The 12,050-nt window shown below is 40.7% G+C and overlaps 1 protein-coding gene across 9 annotated transcripts in view; it reads right to left on the bottom strand.

Annotated features, from left to right (window-relative positions):
- PTPRT (protein tyrosine phosphatase receptor type T) overlaps positions 1–12,050 on the bottom strand; it is a 446,868-nt gene that overhangs the window by 42,243 nt on the left and 392,575 nt on the right. For 4 of the 9 annotated variants that reach the window (XM_032198172.1, XM_032198176.1, XM_032198175.1 and 1 more), the window contains 3 exons: positions 11,566–11,583; positions 6,918–6,995; positions 6,670–6,717 (listed from right to left, as the gene is read on the bottom strand). In XM_032198172.1, coding sequence (XP_032054063.1) covers positions 6,670–6,717; positions 6,918–6,995; positions 11,566–11,583 — 144 coding nt within the window. The remainder of the gene's footprint in view (positions 1–6,669; positions 6,718–6,917; positions 6,996–11,565; positions 11,584–12,050) is intronic. The other 5 variants (XM_032198174.1, XM_032198177.1, XM_032198173.1 and 2 more) reach the window with 4 other exon arrangements.

Raw genomic sequence — 12,050 nt, 5'->3', positions numbered from 1 at the left:
GCTCTCAAGCCTAGAGCACACGGAGCTGACACTGGGAACATCACCTCTGATGGATTTCTGTAACAAAAGCATCTTGAATGCCCTCTGTGCACTATATGATCCAAAAGAAAACCACAGAAAATCGGCACAGAAATTTGCACCAACTCAGGAGGGCTGTTGGTTCTTTCCATGAGCATCTTATCTAGACAAGGAAAATACTGGAGAGGCTTTTATGGAGATAAATTACAATGTATGAAGCGAGTCTAGTGTTCATATGTTCTGCTAATAAAGCCTGATGCAAGAAACATATTGTTCCTTCCCGGTCTAATCACACCACAAGTCTGAACCTAAGCATGGTTAATGAGGCGCTCAAGCAAGGCCCTACACCTTCTCTCAAGATGTGCTGTTTACAGCAATTTGTGAACAATTCAAAACGCAGGGCAGGAGGGGAGGTAGCAGCAAACCCATCTCTCACCAGGACAATCAACCGGGAGTCTTCAAATGTTTACAACCAGTCTATGCCTTTCCTGCAGGCTGCAGCAATAAAAGGCATCTCGTGCCTTCTGGCACTGCTACTACTGGAAAAGCCAACAAAAACACCAGCCCCTCAACCCCTCAGATTCTGCTGTAGTTGTTGCACTGACGGGAAGTCACAGCACTCTTCCATAGTCCCTCCAGTCTGTCCCCTTTCCACATCCACCCTAATCTTCTGCAAACAGGGAGGAGGTTGTAGGACCAACTGCCCTTCCGCTGAAGTTCTGCTGGTGCCTCCAGAGCACTTGTGCCTTTAGTGAGTTTTCAATGAGAAAAACAAATCAAGAAAAAAGTTGTTTTTGGTTTTGATTTTGAAAAGATGCTTGAAATAATTAACTGAAATTGAAATACTCATAAACTAGTAAACACAGAGTCATGCATCAGTTTTTTTTGGATTATATTTCATGTGCCCATCTTATTTCTAGCAATACGTCCTCATTCTGTTGATAGGAACACAAACCACACCTGACTGCATACCAAAGATGGGCTACAGCATCGAGAAATAATCCAAACCCAAAGATTGCAAGAGATGGTGATTCCATCCTGACCCTAAAAGTTGTGGCAATGGTTAATTACCCCTGTTGCCTAAACATTTCTTAATTGCAACTTGATTTTATTTAGCTTCAGTTTCCAGACACTGAATCTTATTATACCTCCTGTTAGATTAAAGAGCCCTCTGAGTATTTGAAAACTTGACCTATGTAGGCACTGATCAAATCACTTCTCCAGTTTCTCTTTGATAAAGTAATTTGATTGAGAGCTTCTGAAGTCTCATTAGGGCAGAGCGTTCAGGGCTCCAGTTCCTTCCCAGACCCATCTCTGATTTTGCCAAGTTCTTTTTGTGCAGATGTAAACAAAGCAGTTATTCTGCATGTTGCTGGAAACACACTGTTTGTAATAGGCTTTTTTCTAATATTAGCAGCTGCAACAGGAAAATATTTTGTCAGCTTGTTTGTTAACCCTTCTTAGTGCAACATGCTTTATCCCCACACTAAGATGCCCGTTGCCAATGCAGGTATTTTGTTTTCTTGAAGCTGACACTTTCATTACCAGCCTATTAGTTCACAGAACACCCTGAAATTTTGCAAAAGACATTAAATCAACAATTCACTGGCTCCCACATAACTTCCTGATGGTGAAACTCTTCAGGCATCTCAACTTATCTGTTAGAGGTGTAACTGCAGATAATCAAATTTAACAACACTGACTACACTTTTAATATTCACAAGCTCTCCTTGCTTACAAGAAATGGTACTTCTGTGACTCTCTCCTTTGCTGGAGAAATAACCATAAACTTGCTGAAGTCACCCGTGAGGTTCTGCTCTGCCAAGAGAAACACAAAGGAGTGCTGTGTGCTGAGAAAAGCCCCAGCAGAGGCTGGCAAGGTGGCATCTTCCCCCACTTGGCGAGTAGCCCTGAGGGTGAGATATTATTGCCTGCCTGCTACTACACCACCTTCTATTATATACTTTCGTTGCTGCCCAGACAACTAAAATAAATATCTCCCTCCATGGCAAAAAAACGATACATTTTTCTGTAGATGTCAGCAATAACGTGAAGAGCAGCTGAGAAATTCAGAGTCGCAGCCTGCAAGTGGCTGCGTACAGCCAGACCCCTGTGCAGCGTCCCAGTAAGGCTGTTGGGAGTCACCTCTGGGGCTGAAGCTCTGGATCCTTTTACAGGCATTCTCGTTTCATAAACCTGGTTTTGGTAGCCTGAGAGATACCTAGACACATATTATGTCATTGCCCTCAGATTAGAAAACTAACCTAATGCCTCAAACAACTGAAAGCAATGTTGTGCTGATGTGTAATCTTCAGTATGTAGGGAAGTTTCTTTCAAAACTTTTACTTTAATATCCCCGATTTCCACTTGTTACTGAAATGACAGGCATATTGCCTCTGTTTATATTTTTATTCTCTTAGCCTTGGTAAGTGTGTAACACAGTAAGACATCCTTTGCACAAAATAAATTATATTTTGAGCAGTGTTTGTGATGGATTTAATTACACACATCCAATCTCTCTCTACTAGAGCAATGGCTGTTGATTACTTGACATCTTCCAAGTACGTCTACAGGACAACTAATCTCTCTTCCCCTACCACTAGGGATATGGAGCTATCTGGTAAACTAATTTGCTTTTTGAGTGTTTTATTATATGATAAATATCCAGCTATAATATACCACATGCAAGCCAAAGTCAAAACATCATCTGTCTTATGAGATCAACTGAGCTAGAAAAGGCAAGTTCCTTAACCAAAAGCCTTCTTGACAGAACAAATCATTCATTTCACAGGTTATGAAGAAGCCACATGGCTGGAGAAAATAATTTTCTCTAGATTTCAGAGAATCACTTGATAAATACTAGCAAAAGTATATTCTAACCTTATAAAAATTATTGACTTTTTTTTCTTTAGTATAGAAGAAAAAACACACTGTTTTTAGATGTGAGGAAGATGCTTTGGTGACATGGGCTAAAACTGGGGACTACTGAGTACCTGTACAACTGTGCAGCTGTTCAGATTTGTGGGACCTCAACAAAGCAAACCTGACTCATAGGTGAAAAGATGCTGTCAGATCTGCCTACCTTACAGAGCAATACAGTAGCTGAAAAGCTACTGGCAACTTCAAAACAGCACACAGAAAAACAGAAGCCACTAAAGGGGAATTTTCCAAGCCACGGGATCATATGCAGACGGAAAGAAACCTAAGGGAAACTCAGCTCAAGCAACAGCCCTCAGTGGCATGCTCCTCCGCTGCACATCAACATTAGCACAGTGACTGGACGTGAAAGCCTCTCCCACAGCCCCTTATGGACTGACATGGACCAGTAGGCTACAGATACAATTGAACAGATCAAGCCACTCGTTTTCAAGTTTTCAATATGTAAAAATCACTCATCTTGCAATTTATGTCAGTAATGTGAGACTTGCTAACGAACCAATATCAGCTTCTTTATATCTTTTTAGTTCTTGAAACATTAGGTTGTGGATAAATCCAGAGCAGAATGAGTGGGCATGGGCAAAAGCCCACCCATGCTATAGAACAGTGAACATCAGAGCAAATTTTTGTCTTTCTAAACGCAAGCCAGATTTTGTACTAGACGTCACAACAGTGACCTTTCTCTGCTTTCACCCATCTGCAAGGAACTACGAGGCATCGCAGTCCATCCTCTCTGCAGGGCAGGGACTCTTATTATCAGGATATTCTTGATTAAGTGAAATGAAAATGACACAAGGGTGTAGTGGGTTTATGTGGCAAGGTTTTGGTAGCTGGGGGCTGCAGCAGTGGCCTCTGTGAGAAGAACCCAGCAGCTGCCCCATGTTAGATAAGGGCCAGTTTCAGCCGGCTCCAAAGGCTGAATATTCAATAGCAGCTGGGAGAGTGAGGAGTGAGAAACAGGCTTACAGACACCAAGGTCACTGAAGAAGGAGGGCAGGAGGTGCTCCAGCTGCTGAAGTTCCCCTGCAGACTGTGGTGAAGCAGGTTGTCCCCCTGCAGCCCATGGTGTACCATGATGGTGCAGGTTTCCAGAAGTTCCCCTGCAGCCCATGGTGGAGCAGGCTGTCCCCCTGCAGCCCATGGGTCTCCCATGGAGCAGATCTCCATTCTGCAGCCCATGGAGAGGAGCCCACACAGGAGCAGGGGTCTGTGGGGAGCCGCCACCCATGGGAGACTTGTGCTGGAGCAGTTTGCCCCTGGGGGATGGACCAATAACAATAAATTTCTTTAATCTCCCTGTGCTGAGTCTGTTTTGCCCATGATGATACTTGTTGAGTGATCTCCCCATCCTTATCTCAACCTTTGGGCCCTTTTCATCGCGTTTTCTCCCCCTTTCCCTTTGAGGAGGGGGAGTGAGGGACTGGTTGTGGTGGATCTCAGCTGCCCACCTGAGTAAAACCACCATAAAGGGAAAGGCACGCTGGCTCCCCTGAAGAACCTGCCCTGACGACGTATGCTGAATATCTTTGAGAGCCACTGGCTATGCACATTTTCTCCCAAAACAGCCTCCACTGTGGTATTATCTCCCCTTCAGACTTCACATTAGTGGTACAACATGGGCCTTACTGAAATATTAAAACCAGGGAAATTAACTCCTTCACTTTTTAGTATTAAATATTCACTTCCCTAGCAAAGATACTTGTGAAAACCATTAAATCTAGAGATGTCTACAACTATAAGGTAAAATTACAGAGCTAAAAACATGCATTACATAAAAAAGTATTAATCAAGCATAAGATAGGGTAGAGGCAAAATAAATAAATAAATCCTCTGTATCTTATTATCAACAAATCATGTCACAGCCAAGCCAAGGGAGTCATCTACTATTGCAGATACAGAACATTTATTAGCAGAAGGCATAACAGATGGAACAAATAGCACTGAACTGCAGGTAATGCCCAAAGACAGATATTGGTGGTGGGATGACTGATGCCCTTTTTAAATCTTTTGCTTTCCCAGGAATGAATATTAATAAACGTCAAAAAATTAAACTTATTTTTCTCATACAGCATCACCCAATGTCTGGTGAATCTGTCTGAGAAGCCAGAATGCCATAGTTTTCACTTGCCTTCAAGTCATAGGATAGAAATTTCTTCAGTGCTATGGGCTGTTTCACAGGACCTTTGGCTTTTATAGTCAGATGCAACTGACTGAGGGGGCGACCAGTCTGTGTAAATCATGTCTTGGAAATGCACTCTGCTTAACTTCCCGTGTGTAAAAACAGGGATATTAATCCTTGCTCAGCTCAGAGGTAGTGGTTAGAAGATGATAAGTTTGAAAGAGTTTTGAATACATAAGCATAAGACTACTTTAATTCTTATTCCCCACCCCCCCACTTTCCCTAAAATGTTGGGGTTTGAAAGCTTTGGGATTTTTCTTTTTTCCCTGTAAGAGGTATAGTTGAATCTGTCTCACTCCTAGAGCCATTTGGTTCACTATCAGGGCATAGGGGTGAAAATGTCTCTCTCACATAAGGGTCCCCATTTTCACAGATGCTGAGTGCTGGGATGAGAGCAATTTGACATCTTCCAGCAAACTGCAGGTCTGGGCCCTGCTTCGAAAGTATAGCCAAAAGATTAATCTGCCCTTAGACTTCTCTGTTGACAGCACTGAGTCTCTGGGGAACAAGAACAAACCTTCTAGAAAAGAAGGCTCTTTTTCTCTACTGCTTCAAAAGAGGGCTCACTCATTGCCATCGGGCACGTTGATATACAACAGGATAAATGCACGTATCGTGGCAGACCCTCTGAGCCTCTCTGGCCTGGCTGTTAGTCTGCAAACCAAGGCACTTAAGTGCTTGGTTGTAATTCCTTCCTGGTCTAACTATGGGCCTTCAGTGTGCTCAGAGTAATGTTTAAAGCAGACACGGTAGATTACTGTGTCTGGAAGTGAACATTTACTGTAGATAATCCAAAATGACAGGTCTGATAAATACCACTGGTTAGATTCTGATCAACTACACATCATCTTTCTGATTCATAGCAGAGGAATTGCCTTCTTCAAATTCCACATACAGGCAGCATCCTCCAGGGAGAGCCTGAAGTTGTAGGTTGTTATTACTCACTTTCAAGGGTACACCTCCAATAAGTTTCTGAATAACTTCTTTTATCAGCTTACAGTTTCTGCCAATTTTGCTCTCTCTGTTAACTTAATGTAAAAACATTTTATTTCTAAAAATCCCAAAGCTAAGAGCTCCACACTCTATGCTTTATTTATCTCCTGGACAAGAAGAGATAATTTTCAGAGATGCTGAACACTAACATCTTCCTCTAAAGTTACCAGCAGCCACAGCACAGCCTCCACCTTTCAGAACCTGCCTTTTATTATCCTCTCAAATCTATACCAGACTGCTTGAACATTTAAAATTTAATTCTAAGCATAAGCAGAATAAGGTGGGGCCACTTGCCCAAACTCAGCCTCTGATTTCTCCAAATAAATTCTTATACTTTGAACTGTTTTTTCCTTTAAAAGATTAAATAAAAATCAATTAATAACAACAAGAAAGCACAAGTGAAACAAAAGGCTTCCCAATTAACAGAACACATGACTGCAGCATTAATTATGATTTTGGAGCCCAGCCACTCTGTAGCATTCTCTAAATTATCAAGATGCAATGAGTGTGTTTTCTCTCCAATGAAGTGCAGTACACCATACCTGGCTTCTTACCTAACAGCGTGGTCGATGGAACAGTGTCTGATGATACTTTGAGATGGAATTCCGTTCACCCACACGACACGGATCATTGAAAATCAACAGAAGATCAATAGGAAAAAAAAATTACAAAAAAATGAAAACAAGGTTAGCCGTATCTAACACTCTGAAGATTCAGTCTATAGGTCATATTGGGAAATGTACAAAAGCAAAGAAAATTTAGAAATGAAAAAAAAGTCTGGCACTAGTACCTGAGTAGTAGGAATTCAACAAAGATTTGCTCTGAAGGGTTTTGCTTTGGACAGAAAATGAACAAGGAGAGGGTGATGCTAGGTAGGAAAGACATAAGGAAAAGACTTTAGACATATATTAAGAGAGAGAAAGAACAGGGAGAATGTTCCTCAAAGAACACAGTAATATGGGATATAAAACACTTATCAAAATGAATTATATTTTTCATCTCAACATGCATATTACATTTATTACAATGTCATAATGATGGATTTTCTTTAATATAAGCACTCCAGACCCCGAATATAATATTATAGTTATTGTAAATCAATGTGTTCCTACACAGGATACATGTATAGGACTATATCCTATATATACCTTTTCTTTTTTTTTCTTTTTTTTTTTTTTTAAACCAAAGGAACATCTAGGAGAAAGATCTTTAAAAAGAACACCCAAAATACAAACTACAGAGAATCAAATGCATTAATAACAGTAAAATAAGCCTGCTCAAACACAATGTACACTAGTACCGCAAAAATACACAGGTAGGGTAGCAAATTCTTTGTTAAAACCATATAAGATAACAAGGGAATTGTTCTTCAACCCAGAAAACTTCATAGCAAATCCTATAATATTTTCCTCTGAGAGACAGGTTCTTTTAGCAAGACCAACTTTCTCCCATTAAAGCATTAGCTTTCTCTGGACAAAAATCCACAAATTATTCCCATATTAATCAACTATTTATGGAACAGAGGCAGGGCTCCACATCTTCACAGTAGATTCCTTTCTTGCTAGTAAATTTATGAGGTTATTTTATATCTGCAATAGCATACACATACATTCTTGTGGTAATCAATCATTTCTGAATGCATATTCTTCTATTATCATTCTGCTTTTATTCCTAAACTTACATTTATCTCCTCAAAATGTTGGGAAACAAGCTAGTACAAATCTCAGTACATCAGAAAGATGACAATAGATAACAGAGGAAAAACTATTCCATAATCCAAAATAAGTAGATAAAACTCAGTATACATATCAAAGTAATTTCAGAAGCTTTTTTCCTTTTTATCTCTAGAAAATAAAAAAAACCACCTCTTAAAAATTTCAAGTCCTTCTATGAAGTGAATGAAAGGAGTCACTACTCTAGGAAGTTTCATAAGGTCTGCAGAATTACCTCCTAAGCACTTTGTAATCATCTAGTAAATGAACTTGCTCTGGTTTTGCATTCTCCTGCTATATTTTCAAGCTTAAACCATTTGAAAACACATTAAGATAATCAAATTTCTCATAGCTTAGTCTGCCTTCAGTCCATAACACATCTCTCATTTGGGACCTCTTTCACTTTCTTCCATGTTTGTTAGTCTAAATCAGACCCTCTCCTCTCCCGTACTTGGAACATGGCCACTTTGCAGATGTGCAGATAAGGCCTATGAAGAGCAATTCGGTTGCCCTGGGTCACAGAGCAAGACAACAGTCAGGACTTGGAGCAGTATTGGAATTTTCTGGAGTTTGGGAGAAAAAAGAACTTATGGGGCCAACCCTGCTTTTCCAGGAATTGCAAATTACAAATTACTTGGGAATCTGAAGGTAGATGCCTCACTCCAGTGAATTTGATTTAAATTGTTACCAATTGAGGTTTCTGAAATGAACAATACCTGTGAGACAGAGAGGCAAATTTAGACTTCCAAAGAGCTCATTTTCAAAATCAGTAGTGGCTTGTGTAACGAGATGCACACCCTGGGCCACCACCGCACCAGAGGTTCCCACCAGAACTAGCGCATGCACTTCCAGACACGATTTCACATCAGGGTAGATATTAAGACTTCATTTAAAATTCCCTCTACACAATCTGGAATGGCATAGGAGCCCATACAGCTCCCTCTAGTAATGTAGAATGGTGGAAGCTCCTCCCTGTTCTGGAAATGATTCTCCCTACTTTCCCTACTTTTTTTTTTTTTTTTTTTTTTAAAAGAGTTTGTAAAGAAACCAACCCTGCAAACAATCCAAACTGTCACAAAAAAAAAAAAAAAAAAAAAAAAAAAAAAGGATTTTGGTATTTTGCCTTTTTTTATTTTAAATTTTTAAATGATGAAATTTGGCTTTATTACTCTTTATTTTAGATTTTTTTGGCTAAAGAAAATGTCTCATGGTCATGATACTCCAGGTTCTTGGACTGCATTTAGCAGGCTTCCTACCCGAGAATGAAAAAATTATCTATGGAGTAACAACAACTGATCTTGATGCAACTGTTTTGACTTAGAACAAATCTTTAAGGCCTTTGCATTTGATTCACTGCAAAAGGATGTGGGATATGGAGAGGTGTGAATTTAGATGGTTCTTGGTTAAATATGATAATTAAAAAGCTGAGTGCCACTTATCTACGTTTTCCTCTTGTTTTTGCTAGTAAGAGCACAGTGACTTGGTAAGGATATAATAGTGCTCCCTAATGCAGATCTCAGTTCCCTACAGCTTCCTAAATGCTGTCTTCACACTGTGCCCCTGACAGTAATGTTAAGGCTACCTATCTAACAATCTGTATCGAAGTCACTCCTTTAGATTATTTGGAAAGCAGTCTTCTCCCAAACTGAGATGTCACAAAAGTTAAACATACCCCTGTAACCAGTCTCTAGCAAAACTGGATGCATTTTAAGAGATCAAATCCTCAGAATCAAATAGTTCCTGACACCAAGCTCCCAAGGATGTCAAGCTGGTGATGCTGGTGATGTAGCATTCTCCCTAGAGAGGATCTGCCTGATCTCTGTTATCTGCAGCCCTACCCATGGCATTTTATCATTGCAAAGCTGGAAGAGCAGTTCCTCTGTGCAGGACATATTAGCACATCGTTGCTGAGATGATATACTACTGCTTCTCCCATCACACAGATGGGCTGCCAAATTGCACAGAATTTATGTGCAATAACAACCCCTTGCACACCCTTCTGGTCAGCACACAGATGCTGGTGGATAATTTTAGGTCCACCTTGTCTCCCATTTGTCACCTCGTTTCACAATAACCCTGCACTGAGTCAGTGCCTGCATGTGACTGTGCTGTGCCACTCCAAGGAAAATGACACTGCTTTCCAAACCCTCCTGCAAACTGAGCAGCAGTCTCAAATATTGCAAATACCATCGTTTATTTGTAATGGATTTAGGATATATATCTATATTAAAAAAAAAAAAAAGGCAGCACAGTATTCGAGAAAAATGAACAATTCACCTTCACATGACCCTTTGGTAAAACTAGATGAGCTGGAATAATGCTGGACTAATTTATCTTTCAGCAAATACTTATTCTGATTCTGTATCACAGCAGATACACAGGCTGAGTCCATAAAATCTCTCCAGTCAAAACTCTTACAAGTACCACCAAGAATTCTGCCTGGATAAGAGCTGTCAGTGTGGGACAGACAGAGGGATAAAGAGCTTCTTCCCTTTGGGCCAGAAAAGACAAGGGCCTATTTCTGTTACACTTTTCAGCAAGACCTGATGTCTCACTGCTCCAGCACAGTTCACAGAATGGTTTGGGTGGGAAGGGACCTTAAAGTGCACCCAATGCCACCCCCTGCCATGGGCAGGGCCCCAGCCCCCCCCAGCCTGGCCTTGGGCACCCCCAGGGATGGGGCACCCACAGCTCCTCGGGGCAGACTGGGCAAGGCCTCGCCACCCTCAGAGTAAAGAATTTCTTCCCTATATCTAATCCAAAACTATCCTCTTCCAGTTTAAAACCATTACCCCTTGTCCTGCCACTACATGTCCTTGTAAAGCACCCTTCTGCTGTTTTCGTGTAGGCCCCCTTTAGCAGGCCACTATCAGGTCTCCCCAGAGCCTTCTCCTCTCCAGGCTGCCCAACCCCACTCCCTCAGGCTGCCTTCACAGCAGAGGTGCTCCAGCCCTCTGATCAACCCACAGCCCCAGGTCCTTCTCCTCAGGGCTGCTCTCCATGCATTCTCCACCCAGCCTCTGTTTGTGCTTGGGACTGCCCAGATGCTCCAGATCTCCCAGGACATAATTACATTTAACAACAGCAGACATCTCTGTCAAGTGACAATATTCAGATCTGCAAATTGCCAACAGGACTGTGTGCTCCTGCTGCAGTGCACTGGCCTCTACAGACCCCATTTCAGTCTGACTTTATGGATGGCATTATTTGCAAGAGCTGACACTGAAAATTTAGAAAGACATTCCCTCTAAAGCACTGAGATAGAGTAGGTGAAGGAATACGCATTTTTACTAACAGCAAAGTTGTTTTTTTTTTCCATGTTACTGCTACAGCAAACTTGGACTCTCATAGCCGAGGTCTAGATGGAGAGGACGACTCCCTGTCATGAGATATTCACAAACACTATTTCCTGTTGTGAGGAAAAAGAAAATTTAAGAAGGAATTTGAGAGAGCTGATTTCAAAAGCTAAGATGAATAACCCCTTGTAAAACTCTATTAGTTAGCAGAAAGGTTACAAAGTAATCAAAGTAATCCTATTACGTTATTCAAAAGTTACAGTAGGCCTGTATAGAAACCCTCAGGTATTAAACTCCATTAAGGCAATTTTTTTTGAAAAGAAAGGCTGTTACTCTTTTTTTTTTTTTTCCTCCTATCTATATCATAAGTGCCAAACCCATGAAATTCCTGTATCAGCATGTGCACGCTACTGCACCGAAGAGAACTTACCTCCAACACCTCGGCATCCTGGACTTGGCGGAAAAAAATGTGGAGAAATCATAAAAGCTTATTGGTAATTATTTCTCATGGATATAAAGAAGAAAAAAAGAAAAGAATCAGCCCATGACTGTGTTACAGGCTTGTGTTACAGAAGGAGGTGGTGATAAAATCTGCAATGATGTCAGACAAGCAAAGGACTTTCTGAATTTAAAAAAAAAAAAAACAACTGAAGGTACACTTTTTTTTTTTTTTTTTTTTTTTACAAAATTAGATAATTTTTTTTCTAGAGTTGCCATTTCAACTAAGTGACTCAGCTGTTTTAATTAGACTCTCAAAATACCAAGAAAAAAAAAATGAGGTCACAGTATAGGCTCAACTCTTCTCTTATTTTCTGGTGGAAAAAAACATTTCAAAAAGCCAAAATCTGAAGGAAGTGTGAAAAACTTCTTTTTCCCCATACATTTCAAACAAGCTACCTCTGCTGTTTCTAGGCT

Source organism: Aythya fuligula, chromosome 16 (genome assembly GCF_009819795.1).
Source record: "Aythya fuligula isolate bAytFul2 chromosome 16, bAytFul2.pri, whole genome shotgun sequence".
In the NCBI taxonomy this organism is placed as follows: domain Eukaryota; kingdom Metazoa; phylum Chordata; class Aves; order Anseriformes; family Anatidae; genus Aythya; species Aythya fuligula.
Note: the sequence above shows the minus strand (reverse complement) of the source record. Positions and strands in the feature narration are given on the sequence as shown.